Source organism: Hemibagrus wyckioides, linkage group LG23, assembly GCF_019097595.1.
Source record: "Hemibagrus wyckioides isolate EC202008001 linkage group LG23, SWU_Hwy_1.0, whole genome shotgun sequence".
Classification (NCBI taxonomy): Eukaryota; Metazoa; Chordata; class Actinopteri; order Siluriformes; family Bagridae; genus Hemibagrus; species Hemibagrus wyckioides.
The window spans coordinates 2229964-2254726 of NC_080732.1; the positions used below are offsets into that span (position 1 = coordinate 2229964).

Genomic DNA, 24763 nt, shown 5'->3' on the forward strand with positions numbered 1-24763 from the left:
TGTGCATTTTTTTGCAGAGGGAAGCCTGGCTTAAATAATAAAAAGCGCATGCGCAAGATCTCTTTCTCTGCAGCATGGATCCGGTAACGGAGATTTTCAAGGGCCGCGGAGTCGCTAAAGCAGATTGTTTTGCCCTGTTTAATTACGACTTGTCAGGTAAAATACGATTAAAGTTGTTGTTGTAACGTTATTTAAACACGTTGTGTTAAAAATAAGGGCCTGCGTTTTCTGTTGTTTTTTCTATGCGCTATTGCTCCAGGCCTAGTTTTCCAACAGGAAAAGTAACCAGACGACTTTATACCATTACTTGTATTATTTCGATTGCTAAATAATTAATGTTATTCTCAGGATGATTCACGTTTGCTTAACGTGAGGATAAGGCCCCACGTTAGACTCAAAGACTAAATTATTAGGTCTTTAGTCTACCTTGTGTCCAGATCTGACCACGTGGTGATCTTTCTTCCCCTTACTTTTTCCCCCAGTGAGGCCTTTAGCCTTACAGGGTTAGGTCTTAGAAAATAACAAGCGCCTTAGGGAGAGGACATGGAGGGTAAAATGCAATTTTTGGTATGAATAAAGCTGATATTAGAAAAGTAGATTTTGAGACTGAACTCCTATATAATCGTAGGGCAGTTATGTGAATCTTCTGTTAGATTACATGCTGTAGGTGAATGAGTAAATGATGTTAATTATTACACTAAATGTGTAGTACAATTCTTTTTTTTCTTTTTTTTTTGCAAGTTTGTAAAATTCCTCCAGGCTTCATCCAAGTTGCCCTCGTGAGGATTTCCTTTGAATTGGAATAAAAAGCATCCCACTTAACACTTGAATATATTTGAGAAGCACAAGGCTATGACCTGTTGTTTCTAATTTTTAGTGAGTTATTGTGTGATTGTGGCCGTGTGATCAACAGGCAGATTAACTTCTCACTTACTGCAGTTATAAATCATGTTGGCAGTTGCATGTCCCACTTGGGTTGATAAATTGCCCCTTTGCTCTTCACATTGCTGTTGGTAGGACTGTCTGCTGCTGGTGACCAGGGCTCTAGTCCCTTGTGAGGCCACATTGGCTTGGGAATGGTCTTCACGTGATCATTTGTTGGGAAATTCTGAATTTTTAGTCCTCTCTCAGGGGCTACGGTCTTGGTAAAGGTCCTGACCTTGAGTTATACTAGCCATGGTTAGGCCTTTGTGTTGGTGCGAGATGTTGTGCTCTCAAGCTGTGTTACATGTGCCCTTTGACCTTCGGTTCATCAGTCAAGTTTTGGACTGGAATTGAATTCACTTATTGATTGTTCCCTCAGTGCTGCTTATGTGAAGCTGTGTAAAATCAATAGTTGTGACAGAAAAGGGCTAATTAGGAACTGGTTATGAGGTGTAGGTGTGGGTGGTGGTCTTGCCCAAACCCCAGTTGTGTAGTACAGCTCAATTATAAGTTTAAATTTGACAGGTTGGGGAAGGATTGGGAACACACTTTTTTTAAACAATTCATATTTTTCTCTGTACAGCAGGATACCCAGATGATGACCAAGGCCATGGATGATATGAAGACTGGTGATACAGCAGGTATGATATGAAGGTAATACAGCAGCATTTCATATAACTCGTACTTGAACAATGACGAACAAAAAAAAAAAAAACACAGATTGTGTAGTAATAGATTCTGTTGAGCTGTGATGATTTTCACATTTTTGCCGTTTACCCATCTGACCAATCTGGGTTGTTGATAATGTGATGACCTGAGCATTAAAAATTAGAATAATTTACTTCCAAGAACATTACATGTGTCTTGAATTGAGATTGTATTTTCTCCACAGAAATGAGCTACTGGAAAGAAGTAACCTGAGCATGTGGAAGTCTTGAAATGAGGTATGTCTGAATTACTTTGGAGTAAGACTTGGATGAGACGCTGCATATGATGATTTTCACATTTTCGCCGTTTACCCATCAGACCAGAATGGGTTGTTGATAATGTGACTCTCTGAAAAGGCAGCTGCTTGTTGTGTACAACTGATCATTCTGTGGCTGGGGTTGTGCTTGCTTTTAACTACACTGAAATGTAATCTAAACTCTGTAACCAGAGGTGTTTGAGTGCTTGTGAGGTGTTTTTCCTCTGACCTGCCCCCTAGTGGACTGAACTTTTAATCCTCCATATGAAAAAATGTGAACGTGTACACAGATGAATACATGCACAATGCCTTTGTTTAGTGTGAAGTATAATCTGAGAGATGTTAAATGTCTTTTGTGATATTTACCGTAGCATATTTAAGATTACAGATCAGTACTCAGTAAAAGATTTAATAGGGGAAAAGGGGGGAAAAAAAACTCATTTTGTATTTTCATCTTTTCTTGTCTTGAATATTAGATGGAGAACCGTGAGCACTGAATTGAATTGTCTGCAGTTTGTGTTCTCGTTAAGGTGAGAAACCATTATCCTCGTGGTCATGAAATGTGAAGATGTACTGACTATGATGACTTTCACATTTTTGCCGTTTACCCGTCAGACCAGTTTGGGTTGTTGATACTGTGATTTTATCTGAGTTTCATTATAGCATAATTTATGACAAGGCATCTTATGTGAGCAGTTGGTGAAACTGATGTTCCTTCTCTCTTCAGAAATGGGTGTGGATATTACAAAATGAATGTCAACATCTCAGGACATAGTAAGACCATTTCTTTTTCTTTCTTTTTTTCCCCTCAAAATTGTACCAGAGAGAATGCATTTATGATGATTTTCACATTTTCGCCGTTTACCCATCAGACCAGATTGGGTTGTTGATAATGTGACCATCTGAAAAGCCATCTTGTGGGTTATAGACAATTAAGGGTTTGTGAGAGAGTTTGATGATAGATGAAGATTTATTTTGTTCTATGTTTTACAGAAACGGAATTCTGTGACCTTTGAGGAGCACGTTAACAAAGGCATGTGTTTGGAATTTGAAAATGCATTTATAAATATGGTAAGATTATACATACATTGAAGATGTGAAATTTAATACTGCAAAAATGTTAACACAAATATTGCCAAAACAATAGCTGAACTTTACTGTATTTAATTTAATGTTTTTACCATTTGAGTCAAGTGATATAGATACCTGAGATTAAATGTGCCCTATTCTTCCATGATGTAGGTAGCAGCTCCTGGTGCATAGTCGTATACAAAATGCAGGATCTGCTGATGGAACTCTTCCAAGGTCAGGTCTCGACAGTGCAGGGATTCCAGGTCACGCAGATCACAAGGAAACGCCGCATCGGGTGGAATAACAAGCACTGAGACTCCTACGTTCCCAAAACAGACTCTCAAGAACATGTTGTATTATGAGTTTGATCTTGACCCATTAAAATTGAATTTTGAAACCATCTCAAGGTTGTCACTGCTGCAATGTAGTTTTTGTGCTAGTGGTACTCTCACTGTACATAAAGCTTTTTAATATTTAAAGTTACTAAATTATTACAAAACCAGTTTATAAACAAAAGAGCATATAGATTGTCAGACTTTGCACCGTTAATCTATTCAATTTGCTTTATGAAATGGCTCACTTGTACAAATCTCACCATGTCTTAGGGTAATGGAGTTCTCACACAGCAGCACTGCAATAACTGCATCCTCTTCTAGAACGAGAGTCCTCAGGTTAAGCTTGGCATGAGCCTGTGCAAGGGCAATCCTAGCAAAGCCAGCAAGCAAAATGCATTTTGTATTAAAGTGCACTTTGTGATTCTAGTACAGGTACTGCAATAGTGGATTTTTTTGTGGATGGATTTTTTTTATTTAGAGAATTGTCTTGTTTCTCATGTTGGACATAAACAGGCTAAATAACACCTAAAGTGTAAATGTTATAAGGCTACCATCTAGTGGTCAGCTATAGTGTCATGTATTGTGTAGTTTGCTCCACTGGAGCTATTTCTAAATCCAGTCCTAGGGTTTTCAACCTTTTACTTGTTCCAACTAATCAGGTAACCACATCTTTTGTGTATTGATTCTAGAGTGCAGAGGAGGGAAAACAATGAAGTGCCCCTGGACTTTGCACTTTGCGTAGTGTGTACATACTAGGTTTTAGGACTGTAACAGTTCACTTTCTCTTTACACATAGAAATTGTTAGCCCATGCTTACAGCAGTTTAATGGATGTGACCGATACTGAAGAGCGCACTCTCCGACTGGCCATGTAGTAGCCGTGGATCATCTTCTCAGCCTCGGTGCTCATGTCTACTTTTAGACTCCGAGCATAAGCCAGGAGCTGAGGAGGAGATCAGAGAGTGATTATAGCTGAATACTAATATACAATATTCACAGAAGTTAAAAGGTCAATCAGTGAAAAAGTATTTCACAGAAATGTTTGTGGTCTAACCTCTTTATAGTCTTGTGTGGTAAATTGCATGCAGGCAGGGTAAATGGGCTTTCCTGGTGAAATGGCCTGCTTCAGGGTGTGTACTGTCATAGGAAGGAGTGGGTGGTTACCTCCCGGGTCTCGACACTGGATCACAAGCCCAAATGCATCTACGACTTGTGGGGGCACTGGACCCATCTCCTACATACATTTGTTATATTATTAGATTTTTTTTTAAATCCAAATAAATGGGTATCTAATGGTATCCTAAAGTATGTAATGTAAATTTTAACAGCTTTTACTAATGTCCTAATATGTTCCTAATTATATATTAAAAATAGCCTAAAGATTAAAATCTAATTTGTTTGAATGCTATGTAATTTTTAAGTAATTAAAGGTCATTTTAGACAAATTAATTCTACATGTAAACACACTAGGTGACTCATATTTGACTCATATAGGCTTTTTATGACTTGGAACTTCTCCAAATAAGAGTATATTGTCTCTGTTTCCTGTTACTAAATGTGGATAGAGGTTATGTCGTCAGAAAACCGATGCACCATTGTCTAAAGGTTGGGTCAAAACAAGAAACCTGCAGTGTAGCTTGAACACGGTTTACAGATGAAACTGATCATTCCGTACGTCTCGGTAAAGCCAAAAAAATGACTGTTTCTGGGAAGCTACACAGGTATATTAATTAAAATACTAAGATGCATCAGTTTTGTGAAACGCTCATTAGAACAAGTAAAAACATTTCATATTCATGTAAGCAGGTGTGAACCTACCATAGATCCCAACAGTACACTGTCTGGTCTGTTAGCCTTTTTACGAGGAGCTAATGCATCAGCCAGGGCCCAAAAGTTGCAGTTGATAGGGAAGGAAAGAAGCTGGTCAGCATCTTCACCATACTTTTTTCCAGGGATAAAAACAGAGGCTGTTCTGCTGTCTAATGCTGCAGGAACACAAGATAAAGTATTTCTTTGTTGATCATAGTTTACTACTAAAAAACCCTAACTTTTTTTTCCATAATACCTGACTGGAGGGTGTCTGTCCTGTCTTTCTTGTAGCACGTTAAGTCCCCTAGCAAGCACACACCCCCAGCAGCTAGGAGAGCAGAGCCTGCATGGATGTTGGCTGTTCCTGCTCCGTGCTCATCCCTGGACAAGGAGGTGAACAGTTCTCCGGTAACCAGGTGACGAATACCCCGTGCTGCCAGGCCCAGACTGTATGTCATTAACCTGAAATCGATGTGCACTGTTAAATAGTGGCTGTCTATGTGGGTTTATTTACTTTTATGTAGCCAAATAATCAATAAATAGCTATTAATAAATATGTTAGTATACGATAAGGAGCAAAATAAATACTATATATCTGGCCTGACTAGTTATCAAAGCAAGGCATATCTTGATACTTACCCAGAGCCAGCAAAATGTTTATTTCTGAGTTTTATCAAACAAGCTCTGCAGCTGCCTACCTCTCAACATTAAGAGTATCGCTGGTGAGTGCAAGCACATCCAGAGGATTGTGTGCATCTGAATTCTCCTCTTTGGTCTGCACCAGGCTAAGAAGCAACACCAATTTCAGCGTGTTGTATAGGCCGGGCGGGACTACTGGAGAGCCAAATGAATTAGCAACAATAGCAGAGAATCTCCATGGGGAACAGGCTGAGGCAGCATGCAGGGCCTGGAAATTGTCACTTACACAGGAGGGACCTGTAAGTAGCAGTCTAAGATCAGCGGTTGTGGCACTCTTAAAACATGTACCCGTGTTACATTTTTATTTAAATGAAACTGATTACTCACATTCAGGAATAAGATTTCGAATGCTGCAAACCTCTATGGTCCAAGTAATACTGGACCACTGGTGTACATGTGCAGGTATTCCTACTACTTGGTAGAGCTGGCCAATTTTCATAGTGTTACACAGTTCATCTAAAATTAGGATACAACACAAGAATATTGGTTAGATTTATTATGATCACATTAATATTTTATTATATATTTATAACTGGATTTAAAGCTGTTTCTCTTAGTATGACCTAATACAAGTATGTTGTATATGCTAAGCTACAGGATTATACTATAAAAAATACAGGAAGTATACTATAAAAAAACAACTAGTCGAGCATTTACAAATTGAGACACTTCAGACACTTCTGCTCACTACTATTTGTCTGGCATACATTGTCCATCATCCAACAGCTTTTGATATGCTATATTTATTTGGGCTTTTCAATGTGAATGCATTAGACAGTTGTGTATACAGAAAAAAGTGTTTCATACTGATTATAAGATGTTTATTTAAGAGGTAGACCGCAAAATCAGAAGAACTTTATCTGGTACAAACTGTGGTAGAGTTTACATCACATCATAACCTACCTCTCAAAAATAGAGTGACAGACTGATATCTCAGGGAGGAAGGTTCATGGACCCCCAACACATCCAATGCTCTTGTGTGTACAAGCTCAACCAGTTGCTTATCTGAGCATAATTTACATTTAAAGAAAAAAAAGGGAACATTATACATACGCACAACATGGGCATTCTAGTATGAGGTCAATTTATTTTTCCTATCTATTGGGTGGAACTATCAATGTCTACTGTTTAATGGGTTCCAGCTGTATAACTGTTTAAATATTTTAGGAATTTATCTCGTAATGCCTCGGAAAGTTATGAACTGATATGTTCATTTCCTTGTTCTCTGAAATGTCGCCCAAGCTTTTGACATGTAGATGAAGGACCTTTATATTGTGACAGTGATATTAGAACACCATCTTTCATCAACTGTCATGTTGAATGACAGTGGAGCCATAATAGGATGTGGAAATATGAAATGATTAGCATTTTTACAGTGAGTAACAATAAAGTTATGAAAGTGCTGACAATCTTCACAATATTCAGGAATAGAGCAATATCCCAGCCGTAGATCTTACCCCCCAAAACACGAGATTTCACATCCTCTTTGAGGGGCGAGGAGCAAAGGAAACAGATGAAGTCACTCCGGACAGTCGCTGCCTCCGTAGCTCCTGGTGCATGTACTCTAATATGGTGGAAACCTGGTGGAATAGTGTGGACAGCTATAGTGTGGAACAATGTACACACTGAAAACGTTTATCCTATGGAGATCTGTTTCAGTTACCTCTGGAGCAAGGACATTTTTCTTCTGCACAAATAAATCTGGCTCCTTGAGTGTATTTTGTCACACAAGTCACGGCAATTACAAGGCCCTCCAGCGCTACAGGCCTCATCAGATAGTAGCCACGAGGGAACTCACATAAGTCCAGAATGTAGTTGGGAAACGGTGGCATGTGTGTTGGCCGTAGAACAACGTTAACCTTGGGGGATTGACAACAGAGAATCACTAAATAATACATTTAGGCTTGACAGGAAAATAAGGGGTCAATATCATAATGACATACCTGGTTTTCTGTGTGTATGTGCTCAATTAGTGACAGCGTCTTTATTGAGAGAAAACAAACCTGTGAAATACATAAATAAATGTATTCATTAATTTATTCAGTTTTAATCACACCTAGAATTCTAAAATAATCACTATAATCCAGTTGTTGTTGATCTTTCGGCTGCTCCCTATGTGTGTGAGGGGTCGCTCACACACATAACCTGGCACAACAACCTGGCACAGGTTTTACGCCGGATGCCCTTCCTGACACAACCCTCCTGTTTTTATCCGGGCTTGGGACCAGCAGTGCATCCAGTGGCTGGGAATCAAACCCGGGCCTTAGGCATGGTAAGCGAGAAACCTACCACTGAGCCACCAGTGCCCTTAAGTCACTATAATCGAGTAATCTTCCAAAATGAAACATACAGACTGAAAAAGTGAAGTAGCTTTCAGGGGGTCGTGTAGTATGCAGTCTCCCAGTCTGGCATCCAGTTCAACTATGTCAGTGGGGTTCACATCGAAACTGAAACGATACACCTGCTGAGAATCTGAAAAACAAGTGCAAACAAAATAGAGTTATGAATGAATGAACTGTTAAAAGAATGTATTAAAAAAATACCCAACAGGGTTCTAAGACCCATGTTTCTAATGTATTTATTCTGATGATATCTCCTGGAGATCTTACTCAGCATATACAATATATTGCCAAAAGTTTTGGGACACCCCTCCAAATCATTGAATTCAGGTTTCAGTGCATTTGTGAGGTCAGGCACTGATGTTGGATGAGAAGGTCTGGCTCACAGTCTCCACTCTAATTCATCCCAAAGGTGTTCTATGGGGTTGAGGTCAGGACTCTGTGCAGGCCAGTCAAGTTCCTCCACACCAAACTCACTCATCCATGTCTTTATGGACCTTGCTTTGGTCACTGGTGTGCAGTCATGTTGGAACAGGAAGGGGTCATCCCCAAACTGTTCCCACAAAGCATGGCACTAAGGGCCCAAGCCCAACCCCTGAATTCAATGATTTGGAAGGGTGTTCCAACACTTTTGGAAACATAGTGTACTTTTATAGTATCTTCAATTTCTTGGATAGCGACAACTCAACAGACGAATATTTACTAAAAGGGCTTTTGTTATTAGTTATATTTATTTCTTATTAAATATCTTTCTATTTTTTCCAGTTATACTTTAGCAGAAGTATACCTTCATGACCTCTGATGAGTTTAGCTGAAAAGTATTTATGCCAAGTTGGCTTTAAAATGAAAAAACATAAAGTAATTTCTTATTAATTCTTGTTAATGTATATGATTAAGACAAGTGAAGATTTGTTGTTTAAACATTTAGGTACAATAAAAAAAAGTCTAAATTGTTTATATGGGTCACTGTTAATGCATTAAATATGTCTAATAAATGAAACGGAAAATAAATGGAGAATTATCCATTACATTCCTTAAAGAGTAACTAATATTGATGCGAGGTAAATAAATCAAAATAATTTTATTTATGATCGTCATCAAAGCTAGAGGTGTGTGTAAGCTTATTACCCAGGCTGTTCACATAATAAACGCAAGCTAGCTGCAAAACCAGTTTAACTGAGGTGTTTATTTCAAAAATATTTAATAAATATTGCTTTAAAACCGACCTTTAAGAGACTGGCAAGCTTCAACAAGTTGACGCAGGCCTCCACTTCTGTCCAAATACGTAACTATCGATTCTTTTAAAGACAGAAGCTCCTCCATGTTGTGGTCTTCAATAAAAACCATTAACATTACCTCAGAACGAACCACGTGACGCTCTCTCGCGCTCTTTCTCCCTTTTTCTTTGGAGGGTCTCGAGCGCGATTTTCCCGCCTTCATGTTCTGACAGAATAGCACGCGCGCATAAAATGTGTTTTATTAGAATAATTGATTGGCAATATTTGATTATAACTAATGCCGTCTGTTTGCTAACCAAAGGCTAAACCCTAACTAGATACAGATTGTACCGTCTATGGTGTAGTGCCATTTAAAACTGTGTACTGAAAATATTTAGGGAATAAGAAACCATTTGTCCTTTAGCCTTCGTCACATGTCAGATAGCTCAAGGCTAATTAGTGCTTTATGTAATGTTTTTGGGGTTAAATGTATATTCATTTTAAATTAGTAATGCAAATATGAAAAAAGGACAGGTTCTCAGACAGGTTGATTCATACATCCACAGTTTACTCATTTACAGTCCACAGTTACACAATTTACTTCATTTTTTCTATCTTGATGTTATTACAAAACATATCTTTGGTAAAAAAAAAAAAAAAAAAAAGGGAAGAAAAAGGAAACAAATCTTGCAAATTCTCTGGGGTAAAGAACTATTTTACTAAGCCATTTTTTTCAAAGGAGAACAAACCAAACAAACATAAGTGCCATGAACAATAAAGTTCATTAAGGGGTCTTCAAATGGAATGTATATATATCTGGTTTCAAAATGCATTACCTGGCTTCCCTGACACAACAAGTGCCAGTGTAAAAAATAATCTAGGGAAGTGAAAGTAGAATACCTGAGCTATGACGGTATCTCAGGTATACACATTTATACGATACAAAATAGAAATCTGTTGCTGAGAGGTTAAAAAAAAAAAAAAAAAAAAAGTTGAAAAACCCTGCATCACAAGATGTCTGTCCTTCTGTAAAAGCCTTGGTTTGGTCTTTGCATTTTCTTTGCTTTCTGAATGAAGGAGCACACCTAAACCATTTCTGGTAGCATAAAATAGGTCAGTTCTGAAGATATTTTACAGGAAGGAGTCGTCTGAAGGTGGCGCATAGGAAAAGCCCAGAAAAGCATCGTCAGCCTCCATGACGCTAGCGTTGACGATGGAGTTATCCTTGCTGATGCACACAGAGTTGGGTACAGTTTCTTCTGTGAACTCGGGGTCAAAATTTGAGATGTCATACTGGGACTCCTGTACAGAAAAATCAAAGGAAAGGCAGATTTAGATTAATGCACGTTAATATTGAAGGTAGTTCTTAGGGGTTGTATTCCATGTCATTGTTTTGTGGAAGTTCTAAAATAAAGCTAATTGACTGAAACTAGAGAAAAAATATATATATCAATGGAGACTTTTACCACACTGGGATTAAATGGAGGTGGGATCCTTTTCTCCACAAGGTCGTCCCAGTTAATGGAGGCAAAAAACACATGACTTTTAACTTCATTCTGAAACGGCAATGTGCAGATATTCGAGATTAAGCATCATTAAAGGCGGTTCATTTGACAAAAAAATACAAATATACATTTATAGCATAACATTACTAACAATTTTCTCTGTCATCTCATTAGGAACATTCATAACAGAAAAATAATGTTCTAACAGGAACCTCATTCAACCTGAGTAACCTCTTAATTCTGGTCAGGGTTGCTGTGGTTGGAATGGCTTCCTTCTTTGACCAACATACAGAACAAACTGCAGTTTGATACTTTTCAGAAAATGTATAGTGCGCCTAATGTTGATCTTCATTTGCAATCACTACTCTGTGTCATTCACTATCACTCATAAATGAAGCTGATGGATGAAGATGGATGAATTAAGTAAATGCCGTCATTTCACGTATTATCAGAAAGAACACATTACATGAATGCATATGTACTTAAAATCTGTATTTTTAAATTCACTTATTACAGCTTCATCCACCAGGGGGGGTTGCACATCAACATCAATCACAACACTGGCACTGTGTGTGTTTTAGCACCTCCTCCAGAGCTAACTCAGTGTCTCTGTTCTTTCTCCAAAGCCTTGCATTAATAAAATATATTTATATAAATACAAATCTTGCAATATTCATATCTACCCCCCCCCCCAACAAATTCTATCATCTGCCCTTGAATTATGATTCACTCATGCACCAGTCAACCTGTGTGGTGAAATGAACCGACTTGGTGCTTATTGAGATTCTAATCTTGTCTGCTCCTAGCGGAAACCAGCGGTCCTGGAAAAACGAACAATGCAACAATAAAGACTCACAAAGTCATCTTTGTATCCCAGCCTCCTGGTGTTGTCTTTCTCCAGAAGAGCCTGTAAAATGGACCAGGCAGTCGTGGACGCCCCGGGGCGCATCGGCAGCTCCTTGTGCAGGATGTTATCATACATTTCATGCGTGTCCCTACTGTAGAACGGAGGCTGTTGATAACAGATAGGCAATCGCAAATTCAGACATTATATAATAATTTAAATTTTTTTTGTAACACAGAAAATCTGCATTTTTTTTCTGTCATACCAGGCCATAGAGCATCTCGTATAATACAGAACCGAGACACCACCAATCAACAGTGTTGTCGTAGGGCTGCTTTCTCAAGACCTCTGGAGCCAGATACTGCAAAAATGCATGGAAAAATTAAACTAAAATGTGCCAACAACACAGACACTGGCAAATATTCTTGGCTAATTCACAGGTTGCTAAATTTGCAATAACGACATTTTGGCTAGTTATCATGGAAATATTACCTCAGGTGTTCCGCAAAATGTGGTGGTCGTGTCTGCTTGAGAGATCCCTTCTTTGCACAGTCCAAAATCTGTCAAGACTATATGTCCCTTAATAGACAGGAAACAGTTTTTAAGAAGGGTTTCAAACAGGTTATTTCACTGAAAAGTCATGCTACTGATAGGTCCTCGATCATGAGCCTATTTTGCTGCATTCTCAGCAGGATTAGCCAGGAAATTATAACCCAAATTGTAATCCATCCATCCATCCATCCTTTTTCTATACCCGCTTTATTCCTAATTAGGGTCATGGGGATCTGCTGGAGCCTACCCCATCACACACTGGACGAACAGCAGGGGTACACCCTGGCCAGGTCGCCAGTAATTGTAATCTAATATAAGATTATTATATCAACATTTGTATGATGATATTACACTTTCAGTAAAAAACAATGACTGATAGATAAACCGATATACATACTTGGAAGTCCAACAGGATGTTTTCTGGTTTCAAATCCCTAAAAACAAAAAACAAAGCAAAAGACCTTTACACCATGTCATACTTCAGGGAGTCTGCATCATTGACGAGGACAACATGACAATTTTGTGGATATAACTGAAGTTACTGTGCCTTTAAAGTCGTGATATGTGTGCAGATAATAGTTTCCATCATGCTGTTGGACTTGCTCATCCACTATTTGTGGTTAGCAAAGAGGAGTCCATAATGAACAAAACACGTTAGTCCATCACACTGTTTGATCAATTCATGCATGCATGACTGCAGGTTTCTGAAGAGAGCTAAGCTAACTGAATCGTTTCATCTTTAGAGACTTAATAGACAATATTATATATCCATCTATACATAATACAATATATAATATATATTCAATTCAATTCAATTTTATTTGTATAGCGCTTTTAACAAAGAGCATTGTCTCAAAGCAGCTTTACATGAGAAAACATATACATACATATATAAATAGTAAATATCAGTGTTTTAAATTACGGTAACAAAACAAAATTACAGAATTATTGTTATTATTCAAAATAACAAAAACATTACATACAATTATTAAATAATTAAATAATAAATGTCCTCTTAAAAAATGTAATTTATAATTTTATGTTTCATTAAAACAGGTTTATAGAATTTTTTAAAAATAATATTATATGATTAAAAAAACATTTTAAATAAACACAAAGTCAAATTTGCTGTTATTCTTTCCATGGAAGGTTCCATCAAATTTTAACTTTGGGGCAAGCAATCATTTTATTTTTAATGTGTGAAATGACCGCTTAGCATGCAAACATGTCCGAGCTTTTTTTCTCTCTCTCTCATTTTTTGCTTTAGCTTTTATTATTACCCACATTTGATTGTAATAAATAATTCTGCACTGTATGTATGGTGCATAATATGAACACTAACCTGTAAACAATGTTGAGGGAGTGTAAATATCCCAGTGCGCTCGCCATCTCAGCGATATAGAACCTCGCCCTGGACTCGGGAAAGGTTCGCTCTTTTTGAAGGTGAAAGAAAAGCTAAGATAAACAGAAGTCACACCATTATTTAGGACTGTATTAATGGTTTATACACAAACAAAGAAAAAAAAATCACCAGCTTCAATGGCAAGTTGGTCTCTATTTTGCCATTGCTCTGAATTCATACTTCCACATTTCTCAGTTCCTACTCACTGATGAGTAATTCAGTGAGGTCAGGATCATGTTATTCTCACATCTGAAATGTTTATATTTTTAACCGGTATACAGGTCATAAAGTATTTCAAAGAGAAAGGTGCTAAATACTGTTAAATATCTGTATATAGACAAATATTGGTATATATATATATATATATATTAGGAAAACATTCATACGCTACCGGTATTTCATCACTTCCCTAATTTTTTTTCATTTAATCAATCTTCTTCCTGCCTTGTCTATTCTTAACACTGTGTCTTCACTGGCTAGATAGAGGTTTGTGATTAGTGGTAGCAGTTCCTAAGAACACTCCACTGGCCCCACTTCCTGTGTTAGACTACTCCCAGTTTCCATCTATCAGAGGACATTCCACGCATGCCACATGCACGAAAGAGTGCAAGTACTCACTTCTCCACCATTGACGAAATCCAGGACAAAGTACAACTTATCTGTTGTCTGGAAGGAATAGTGCAATCCGACTAGAAAAGGGTGCTTCACGTTTTTTAGCAGCACATTGCGCTCAGCCATGATGTGTTTTTGCTGTTACACCAATATAAAACAGGACACATACAGGACACACATAATAAGAATGTGTCTTATTACACATTTAGTTTAGAAAGCAATTATCATTCAGAGGTTTGAACACTTACCTCCCTCCTTTTTAAAATGACTTTTTTCTGAAGGACTTTGATTGCATAACACTTCCCGTCTCGTTTCCTCTTTGCGAGGAGAACCTTTTGGCATGAGATGAAAAATGTTTGGTTAAACGTTCCAGTCTGAACAGAAACTCTGTATACATCTTAGAGAACATGGAAGCTCTCGATTCGCATTGGGAAAACCCGTTATTTATTAGCCGGCTAACCACAAACGAACATCACTTTACTGGGGAAAAAAGAGGTTTCAGTACCTACAGAACTGATACCACACACTTCATGTTGTGGACTACATTTAACCTTTAAATATGATTATATATACACGTCAACAACAAATCTTTCAGATGGATGCACCGAAGACGTTTAACACAAACCAACAATACCTTTCCGAAGCTCCCTTTACCGATGACTTTCAGGAAGTCGAAGTCAGTGGGTTTTGCCCTGGGAGAAAAATGTATGAGTGTACGAGTCCAGGATTAGTGTAAATCAGTTTTTTCTGTTTTTTAAGTTTCACTTCATCATGTACAGTATGAAGAACTGTACTTACTGAGGGTTTGCAGATGGTCCCAGGTTAATATTTCTGGAGGTAGAATTGTTCTGTAAAAGTAATAAATATAATAATATAATATATTCTTCATGCACTTACAGCCTGTAAGCAGAACACGGGAAATATAAGACATTTAAGATAAAATCATTTCACATATCACTTGTTAAGGTGGATCTGGTGTGTGTGTGTGTGTGTGTGTACAATGTTTTAAGCTAACCACAAGGAGCTTGAGGGGAAAAGCTGCCATTAGTTAAGATGTAGAAAGTGGAAAAAAATACATGCCCGCTTTCTTTCTTTGCATGTGGAATATTTTTGATTGTGTTAATAACTCATAGCAGCATACTTTGATGTTAAAATGTGGCCCTCAGGAAAATTCATAAAGATTGGGAAGTCTGATGTGAAATAAATATTCTCTGATTATTTCTAATATCTAATATGTAATATTCTTTTCATTTATCCTGACTCTCTGCTAGCTGACATACACTTTATTAAACTGCAAAACATTATTTATTCCTTTTTTCCACTTCTGCATTACGATTGTGGATTGTTGTCTGGTTGCAGGATACATGTACACTTTTAAAGTCATACAAGAATTTTGTATATACATCATTAAACAGTGATTTTTTTTTTTATTTTTACCCCAACAGCTCCGGGGATACAAACTTTTGCACACAGAATATCGTATCCTCTCTTTTGTTATGTGAGGTGAACACTCAGAGTAAATTCATTGTATAATACTATAGTTTTTCCAGTCAAAAATGAACTAATCTTACATAAATGAACAATATGGTTGGTAACAAACCTTCTCATCTTCATCCTCTGAAGCATCTGAGACATTCTGGGTTTTGTCCATTTGGAGAAAGTCTCGAACATCAGGGCTGGGTCAAACGATAAAAGTAGCATGTAAAAAAATAAAACTAAATTAAAAACATACAGCTGCAGCTGATAGAATGAATAAAATGGTATACATTTGCATGGCCAGGACATTCTGATCTCCGAAAAGAGCAAACATTTGCATGAGTCTGGTGGACGTGTCAGCACAACTGCTCATGAATAAAAATGGTCATGAAACACTGAATAAAAAACTGACTGCTGAACTCACTGATTGCTGAGCTGTGGATGGGTCACGATTTTCTGAATGAACTCGTGTAACCCCGTTCTCCTCTGCTTTATAAACTCTGACAGGGATAAGAAGAAAAAACACAGGCGCTGATTTAAAACAACATGAATCAAAATCATCACAAAAATGATCATAAAAGAGATGCAAGCTGCTTGATCAACTGTCCAAATGTAGGAAATGTGCGTTTATAGTGATCGGTCAATGCTACTGTTCAGATCTGATAACATCACATACTAAAATGGGATCAAACTGTCAACGTGGATCAGAATACTTCCTGCAGTACGATGTACTGTATGCTGAGAATGAAGTAGCAGTAGAGGTACAGCACTAGCATGCACTTAATTCCTGCCTTTATCACATGTCGAAATTGTAAACACATGCGTTCAATTACTTGAGCGGCGACTTACTTCCACGTTTGCCATTTAACTGGTTACACATGAGTTTAAAACAAAAGCACGGTTTTATGATGGCAATACATCAAACCATTAAAAGGTCAAATTCCACAATTGCACGCTCCACAATTTTAAAAAACGTCACTAAGATGATTAAAGATAACTCTGTTCATCCCATGTGCATGATCTCGATTTAACTGAAAGCCAAGTCACCTGAGAAACAAAGGCCTAGCAGGAGTCACAAAGTATTTCCCCCATATGAGTACATTATTAACTGCAGTGCATGCTTTATGTATACAAATACAATACCTGGGTCGAAGTTGTCACCAAATATTCTCTTGGCAGGTATCTTCAAATTCAATCCAGGAAACTGTTTTCTCAACTGTAATAAAATAAAAAGGTTTTAAAACATTTTATATATAGGCATAGTTTCACTGCGGTGCAACTACCATTCTGAAACGTTTATTTTCGGTTAATACATCCACACAACAAATTAAAAAACAAATAAAAATGAGAAACGCTGGACTGACTAATCTTGCTCAATAAATAATTCACAAGAAACCATTGTAATAGATGCAGAGGTGAGACACGACAGCTATGTACACATTCTGAGGAAATGTCATTACTTACTGTATTATACAGTTTATCAAATTCTGTATATCTCCTGAAGACAAACCACTCATATCTTCCAACTCTGACCATCACTTTGTAAACCTATAACAATGCAGAGGAATGCAGTGTTTAAACAGAAAATTATGTCAAGGGTAAAACTAATTTTGTTTTCCAGAAGCACTCAATGAGGTAAGAAGTACTCACAGTATAACGTTTTTTCTTGTCTCTCTGCTCATTGTAGCAGGGGATACTGACGTTAGGGCAGTTCGAGTGCGTGTCCATCCTGATCGTTCTTCTTGACCGGGCTCAGTGAAGGCGGCTCTGTGTAACAGTGGATCCTCAGTGCTCCGCTCTGGAGCACGGCTCAGAGACACGACTGGCAATCCATTCTTGAGCTGTGCGGAATGGACAGAAAAAACATGATCAGAGAGAAAAAGAAATGCTGCTACCATTCGCCAAGCCACGGTGCATTATAGCACTTTTAATACTGCTTAAGAGAGCTGCGTGAATGGAAAAGCTTGGCATGATGGCAGCGGGACCCCATCAGGGTCACTAATTAAGTCACACAGTACACACAGTGTGAAGCATTGAGCTGCCAGAGTGACTCCTCCTCTATTTCCTTTTCTGCTTCATTTTGTTACTCCCTCTGCCACAGTGCCCCGAGTGTAATCCCATTATTCTCAGATATTTTCCAAATTCTAAGGGTCCTGAAAACCTGGCAGAAGACAGTGAAGTCTGAGATGGGTTTCTGAAACTTTTCTTGATATTTATTATCATATGCATAGATTAAAAAAGATTAATCTCACTTTAGGTAGTCTTCGCTTGAGGTAAAGTTTACATAAACACAAGTTTGCTAGAAAAAGAGATACAGTACTGAGTATATGTACAGTAAAGGAGAGATTTCCATAATCTGTTCAAATAACGAAGTGAAATGGACAGTCATAATGTGCAGTAAATGTGCTAAAGTGCTAGGCAGATGACAATGTGATGACAATTGAAAAAGAGCATTAGACAACCACACACACACACACACACACAGACATGTACTCATACACTAAAGCTTCTTCTGTACACTTTCATACTTTAAATCTTAGCCTTGTTTTCCAACTCAAAATGGAAATCAAAACAGATACTCCATCAACCTACAGTAAACACAAGGACACGTGCTAGAATGACATTTCACTCACTTCCTTGTTTGTCAGAAAGAGGTTCTGTAAAATCTGCTTCGAATGTCCTTGAGGCCTCAGAGACTGGATTTACATACAGAAAACTGACCAGTGATAAACAATCCTGTACATAAACAGAACAAATCTGGACCACAGGTGAGAGTGCAATGGGACTATATGGCGATGTTGTGGATTAAAGAAGGCCTACGCTAACTTAATCCTTGTGGTTTGAACTGGAGCCTTGAAAAATGCCGATAATCCTATCCTGCCCTCCAAATCATTCAAAACACAAACTCTATGTAACAGTGATCCTGGTGCTCTTTCAACTGGTACAAAAACCAAAAGGGAACCCACTTGTTAACATTCCGTACATATTTCTGTTTCCCTGAGGGGGGAAAAAATTCACTCACCTACCCATTATTTGGAATGTACAACACAACGATATGACAGTGTACTGAAGAAAGAGCTAGAGACCTCGGTACATTGCAGGAAAAAATATTCAAAGCAGCTTAAAGGTATACTTCGGCCATTATTTCATGCTAATCTCTATCTACTGCATTGATAGCGTGTGTGGACAATCATTTTGAAACGGCTGAGAAAAGCACAACTCATTTATAATGGAGGTTTAAGGGCAGTTAGAGAACCTTTAGGAGAAAGCCTTATTTGTGTAGAAAGTGTTCATAAAGCTCATTTCTTCATGTGCTCAGAAATCTGACTGCTTTTTCAAAGCTTAGCATTAGTGGTTATGTCCTGGGCCTTGTCATGACTCACAGTTGGGATGGCACATGGATACCATAAAAACTTAAAGAAACCGGAACTACTTTTTACAGAATTACTCCTGTGTTGAAAATATTGGACGGAATTCCCAAATAAGGATTTTGGTCAAACTTTCTCTCATCTCATCTGTCTTTTATTCACATGTGGAATTCATCAACTGCCCTTAGACTTCTATTATACATGTTACATGCACCATAACCGAAAAAAAAACACCAGTTCCTTATATATTAAAATCCTCTTTTAGTTCTTCGTGAATTCATTTCTTTAAGCAATTTATTTAACCTTATTTCACCCGATTCAGGTCATGACCACATGCCATACAGTACGTCGTTCAATTCAATTCTATTTGTATAGCACGTCTAACAATAGACATTGTTAAAAAGCAGCTTTATAAAAAAAATCCGGATGTAGATTTAGATCCCTAATGAGCAAACCAGTGGTGACGGTGTTGAGGAAAAATTCCCTGAGATGACATGAAGAGAAAACATTGAGAGAAACCAGACCCATTATGGAGCTGGGTGACAATGGATAATGAGATTATAAATCCTTACAGTATACAGGTGTGTGTAGAAGAGCAAAGACAGACACTACATGAGTAGAATTTGATGTTCAGTATGAACAGATTATGGAAGCTTTCTGATATGAGGGACAAGGCAGTGTTTATGATTACAGCAGCAGTTCTTAGGTACAGTATCAACAGGTGAGTTTATTCACTGGATCTAGTTCTTTTGGTCCTTGGCTATTGTATATTATAGCTCTAGATGTACACTATATTGTCAAAAGTTTTGGGACACCCCTCCAAATCATTCAGGAGTTGGACTCGGCCCCTTCGTTCCAGTGAAAGGAACTCTGAAATGCTTCAGCTTCATACCAAGACATTTTGGACAATTTCATGCTTTGTGGGAACAGTTTGGGGATGACCCCTTCCTGTTCCAACATGACTGCACACCAGTGACCAAAGCAAGGTCCATAAAGACATGGAAGAGTGAGTTTGGTGTGGAGTCCTGTTTTGGTGTCCCAAAACTTTCGGCAATATAGTGTATTTGAGGGGGGGGGAATTCACATTAAATTGCTGCTTTTTGTTTTTTATTTTACAAAAATATGACAGCTGAAACAAGCAATATCGACACTTTTATTCCTGATGTCACACCCCATCAGTCCCTCTATTTAATAGTAAATATATTACAATTAATTGATATTTTGATGGCTGCATATGAAGATTTGCCTTCAATTCTGGTTATTTGGCTCAAACAGACAAGATCGTCACGTTCGTCCAGCCTCTCAGCGGTGCTGTGTAAATTTAAACACATTTCAGCTTGAACCAAAAACACATGCAACTGATCTAATGACTATCTAAAGTAGACAGACTCTCAGGTCCTTTTTGCCCGGGCTTCTCTTTCAGGAAGAAGAGCACACTATTGGAGGACAAGCGACTGAAACACAGTATGACATTTAATCCTGAAAGTAAAAGTAGGAACTGAGAATTTGAGTCTTCTATTGGGCAAACACCCTGGAAAAAAAAACAAAAAACAAAAAAAAAACAAAGGAGGAAAAAAGTTCCACCCAGTCAGTCATAGATGTTAAGCAATTCAGAAATAACCATTAAAAGGTTATTGTACAAAATAACCAAAATGCTTTTCTTTCGGTTTTTTAAATGCTCTTTCCTGTCACCTGACCAAATCAAAACACATATACGTGTAGTAACATGCTGTACAGGATCTCACACACTGGAGCTGTAGGCACGATTAAAGCCTGTTTGCATGAGTATATGTCCTGTTCGGTGTGTTTTAAAACAAATATATATCCCTTATATAACATCTCAGGTGTTAATGCCTGATTTAATTCTGAAGAAAGGTTAACTTATAACAAGACAAGTCACAGTTGAGTAAATATTTGACTTATTTGCACCACCATACCTGAAGATTTGGGGGTTTTTTTTCCACTCACACCATCAAAACAAATGTCTTTCAACAAAACAAATGTCTTTAAATTCATTACTCAATCATGTACGTACAATAATATTCTGTTTTTATAACTCCATTCATTTCATACACCATCATGCACCCATGCAGGAAATACTCTACATATAAAGTGCTGACTTTAGAGCTAGAAGTTAATGAAAATATTCCTTAGTTACAGAAGTTATTGAAAAATATATGAACATTTTTCTTAAATAGATTAAAATGATATACTTTTTAAAAAGTATTATTTTTAAAGCATAAAAATGCTTGGAAATAATCCTGGATTGTAACAGCCTTATAAAATTATATTATTTTAGTATCTTTTAGAGATGAAACTTTTTCAGTCCCATCAACAAAGCAAACTCTTAATCATTTCTAAACTCTCTAAACTGGATCTGTTGATCATCTGTGTTGATCATATTAGAAATAAATATGTTTAGTGACCTATAACTTCCTATAAATCAGCTCGAAAACAAGGACACGTTTAATAATAATAAACAAACCAGGAAACTAAGTTTCCTTATGCAGTTACATTTCTTATACCTTTCCCACTTCACTGTGTATGCAGAATGTTAGAAAGTTTCCAGGTCTGCTTTGTTTATCACTTGCCTTGTAACTAAGTTTCCCCCAGAACGAACAGCCAGAACAGTCCAGCAGAGGAAGTCCAAAAGAAAAAATCCAAAACTTCGGTGTGTGAAGACTCTCAAACTTTTCCACAGACAAACGAGCTGAAGCTGCGCTTTCCGGTATCCATAATGTTTGTTTTGTGAAGGAACTGCCGACTAAAGCTATCCACAAAGTTTACTGACGTTTTTCCTGAAGCTCCGGTGCTAGTTGTCACGGGACCATGATAATATTCTTTATAAACAGAACACAACAGCGCCATCTTGCGGAAGGACAGAGTAACTCTCTTCCTCCGAGCCTCAGGGAAAATTCAATAATAATGATGATTATGATAATAATAATAATAACAATAAATATAATAATAACAATTATTATTATTATTATTAAATAATTATAAAAAATCAATATAATAATCATTATAAACAAATTAAATAATAATACTTACTATTTTTATTGTTGTTGTTGTTTTGTTAGTGTTGATGATAATAATAATAATTTGGTTTACTTTGTACTTTTTTTTTTTAATTTATTTAAACCCCACAAAGTTAAAAACAAGACCTAAACAAAAATACAGCTTTATTCTATTCAGTTAAACCCTTTCACAAACACACACGTGAGACTTCTCTTTATATGTAAACTTTTCCATAAGCTCCTCTTTAGCCTGAAGTACAGCTCACATGATCACGGCTCCCACACGTTTGCTTTGCTGAAAATAACTCACTGACTGTTGATGTTAATGCTAGGCCACGTAGCTTCTGTTGTTGTCACCTGATCTACTTCGAAGTGAAGCATTTTGTTGTTCTAAAAGCAATTCTTTGATATTTCTGGTGAAATTTTGTTACAGAAACAAATTGATCCGATTTGTTTTCTCATTGCATTTTAGTTCGTTTGAATTAATCAATATTTTTGGCCAACTCTTGGTGTCCTTAAAATGCTAAATAAACTAAATGAAAGGACTTCAAATGTTAATATGCACAGAAAATAACTACATATTTTAAAAATCCTTATTTACAACATTAGACCATTGGTTTGTAAAGTGGCCGTACTTTCAGGTAGATTGTCCAAATGCTTATTTACATAAATTGTATTGCTTTACTGTAAATCCCATCCCATGTTTATTCCATTGCATTTATTCCACACTGGGCTCACATACGTGTGGAATACTGGAAAATGGAAAGGTGGGAAAATATTTAGATATAAGGGCATTAGGGGGCGGTGGTGGTAGCTCAAGTGGTTAAGGCTCTGGGTCATTGACCACCAAGCTGCCATCGTTGGGCCCTTGAGCAAGGCCCCCAACCTCCCCCTGCTTCATCATGGCTGACTCTGCGCTCTGACCCCAACCCCCAAGGATGGGGGGATGCGAAGACAGAATTTCACTGTGCAGTGATGTATATGTGACAAATAAAGGCTTAACTTAGTATCAGGACTGAGACACACTGCTTACATGTGACCTGTTCAGATTGTTATATGACCTTGTGTGTGTGTGTGTGTGTGGTTTTTTTTTGTTGTTGTTTGTTTTCAACCTTTTTTCTAAGAAATTCTTAAATGTTTATGGTCATACAGTGGAGAATGGAGAATGTGTATTTGTATAGCTTTAGCACACGAGCATGTGGGCATACACAGTGGAGAATGAGCATCCTAGAAAATTAAATGGATAATATGCTGGTATTCTCACACAGGTTAGTTTCTGTAGACCATGTAGAACTTGTGTGTTTGCTAAGTATATCCGTGTGCAGTTCAACAAAATTACTTCAGTAAAAATATTTAAATATCACTGAACTGTTTTTAGAATAGACTTAATTAATCCAGTTACCCAGAATTTTATTTAGTGTATTTTGAGCTATTCTGTCCAGTTGATCACTGAAATCTGAACCCAGAGAAATTCCATATAAATGTTTAAATCATTATTATTTTTAGTGTTGATTGGAACAATATCCGCAAGAGGGCGACATATTACCATTTAAAAATAATATCCCATTAAGCACATTGCAAAGATTACTGCTAGAAGTCAGTCTGATTTCTGAATATTGTTATGTTTTAAAAAGTATTTGCCTTAACTATCCTTGCAGGTTTATGCTTTGTGTGTATGTTTATGTGCAGGATTTCTCCAGATTACACATTTATCTTTAAAACAGTTTTGGGGCCAATATAAGTATACCAGACATAACATTATGACCACATGCCTAATATTGTGTTGGTCCTCCTCAGGCCTGATCTGTCCTGCACTGTGTATTCTGACACCTTTCTCTCAAAACCAGTGTTAACTTCTTCAGCAAATTGAGCAACAGTAGCTCGTCTGTTGGATCAGATCACACGGGCCAGCCTTCTCTCCCCACATGCATCACTGAGCCTTGGCCGCCCATGACCCTGTCGATGGTTCACCACTGTTCCTTCCTTGGACCACTTTTGATAGATACTGACCACTGCAGACTGGGAACACCCCACAAGAGCTGCAGTTTTGGAGATGCTCTGATCCAGTGGTCTAGCCTTCATAATTCAGCCCTTGTCAAATTCGCTCAAATCCTTACGCTTGCCCATTTTTCCTGCTTCTAACACATCAACTTTGAGGACATTTTGAGCAGTGACAGGTGAAGTGAATAAGACTGATGATCTCCTCATCTTGGCACCTGGTAGTGGGTGGGATATATTAGGCAGCAAGTGAGCACTTTGTCCTGAAAGTTGATGTGTTAGAAGCAGGAAAAATGGACAGGCGTGGGCAAGGATTTGAGCGAGTTTGACAAGGGCCAAATTGTGATGGCTAGACCACTGGATCAGAGCTTCTCCAAAACTGCAGCTCTTGTGGGGTGTTCCCGGTCTGAAGTGGTCACTATCTAGTAAAAGTGGTCCAAGTAAGGAACAGTGGTGAATCAGCGACAGGGTCATGGGCGGCCAAAGGCTCATTGATGCATGTGGGGAGCGAAGACTGGCCCGTGTGATCCGATCCAACAGACGAGCTACTGTTGCTCAAATTGCTGAAGACGTTAACACTGGTTTTGATAGAAAGGTGTCAGAATACACAGTGCAGGACAGTTCAGGCCTGG

General features: G+C 37.7%; 2 protein-coding genes and 1 long non-coding RNA gene across 3 annotated transcripts; 1 reads left to right on the forward strand and 2 right to left on the reverse strand.

The window, feature by feature from the left end:
• Window positions 1-19: 19 nt before the first annotated feature.
• Window positions 20-3359, forward strand: LOC131343990 (uncharacterized). Its single transcript, XR_009203268.1, has 7 exons — window positions 20-156; window positions 1508-1578; window positions 1817-1868; window positions 2365-2418; window positions 2616-2662; window positions 2882-2959; window positions 3131-3359. It is a non-coding gene; the product is annotated as an uncharacterized LOC131343990 (long non-coding RNA).
• Window positions 3042-9486, reverse strand: mcmdc2 (minichromosome maintenance domain containing 2). The gene is made up of 14 exons (XM_058375896.1): window positions 9367-9486; window positions 8152-8273; window positions 7745-7804; window positions 7465-7660; window positions 7259-7381; window positions 6705-6806; window positions 6129-6257; window positions 5801-6038; window positions 5359-5564; window positions 5112-5278; window positions 4348-4527; window positions 4112-4236; window positions 3555-3664; window positions 3042-3278 (listed from the first exon to the last, which is right to left on the reverse strand). Exons 1-14 carry the CDS (start codon window positions 9461-9463, stop codon window positions 3112-3114), a joined length of 2022 nt encoding a protein of 673 aa, XP_058231879.1. The 5' UTR covers window positions 9464-9486; the 3' UTR covers window positions 3042-3111.
• Window positions 9487-10325: 839 nt separating this feature from the next.
• On the reverse strand, window positions 10326-21941 carry sgk3 (serum/glucocorticoid regulated kinase family member 3). The gene is made up of 17 exons (XM_058376864.1): window positions 21708-21941; window positions 17399-17589; window positions 17213-17296; window positions 16892-16964; window positions 16173-16248; window positions 15873-15948; window positions 15071-15120; window positions 14907-14964; window positions 14521-14604; window positions 14279-14410; window positions 13601-13713; window positions 12656-12692; window positions 12199-12285; window positions 11972-12067; window positions 11719-11874; window positions 10824-10913; window positions 10326-10659 (listed from the first exon to the last, which is right to left on the reverse strand). The coding sequence occupies exons 2-17, from the start codon at window positions 17474-17476 to the stop codon at window positions 10489-10491; spliced, it is 1461 nt and encodes a 486-aa protein (XP_058232847.1). The 5' UTR covers window positions 17477-17589; window positions 21708-21941; the 3' UTR covers window positions 10326-10488.
• Window positions 21942-24763: the final 2822 nt, after the last annotated feature.

Bases quoted from the DNA above. Each gene is read 5' to 3' on its own strand.
- mcmdc2 (XM_058375896.1), bottom strand. From the start codon at position 9,463: ATGGAGGAGCTTCTGTCTTTAAAAGAATCGATAGTTACGTATTTGGAC. The intron at 7,382-7,464 runs GTAACTGAAACA...CTATTCCACCAG, and splicing joins AAAATGTCCTTGCTCCAGAG to GTTTCCACCATATTAGAGTA. The intron at 5,279-5,358 runs GTATTATGGAAA...GTGTTCCTGCAG, and splicing joins GACAGACACCCTCCAGTCAG to CATTAGACAGCAGAACAGCC.
- sgk3 (XM_058376864.1), bottom strand. From the start codon at position 17,476: ATGGACACGCACTCGAACTGCCCTAACGTCAGTATCCCCTGCTACAAT. The intron at 15,121-15,872 runs GTTTGTTACCAA...TTACTTTTACAG, and splicing joins CAGAGGATGAAGATGAGAAG to AACAATTCTACCTCCAGAAA. The intron at 12,693-13,600 runs GTTAGTGTTCAT...TTTTGTTTTTAG, and splicing joins TCCCTCAACATTGTTTACAG to GGATTTGAAACCAGAAAACA.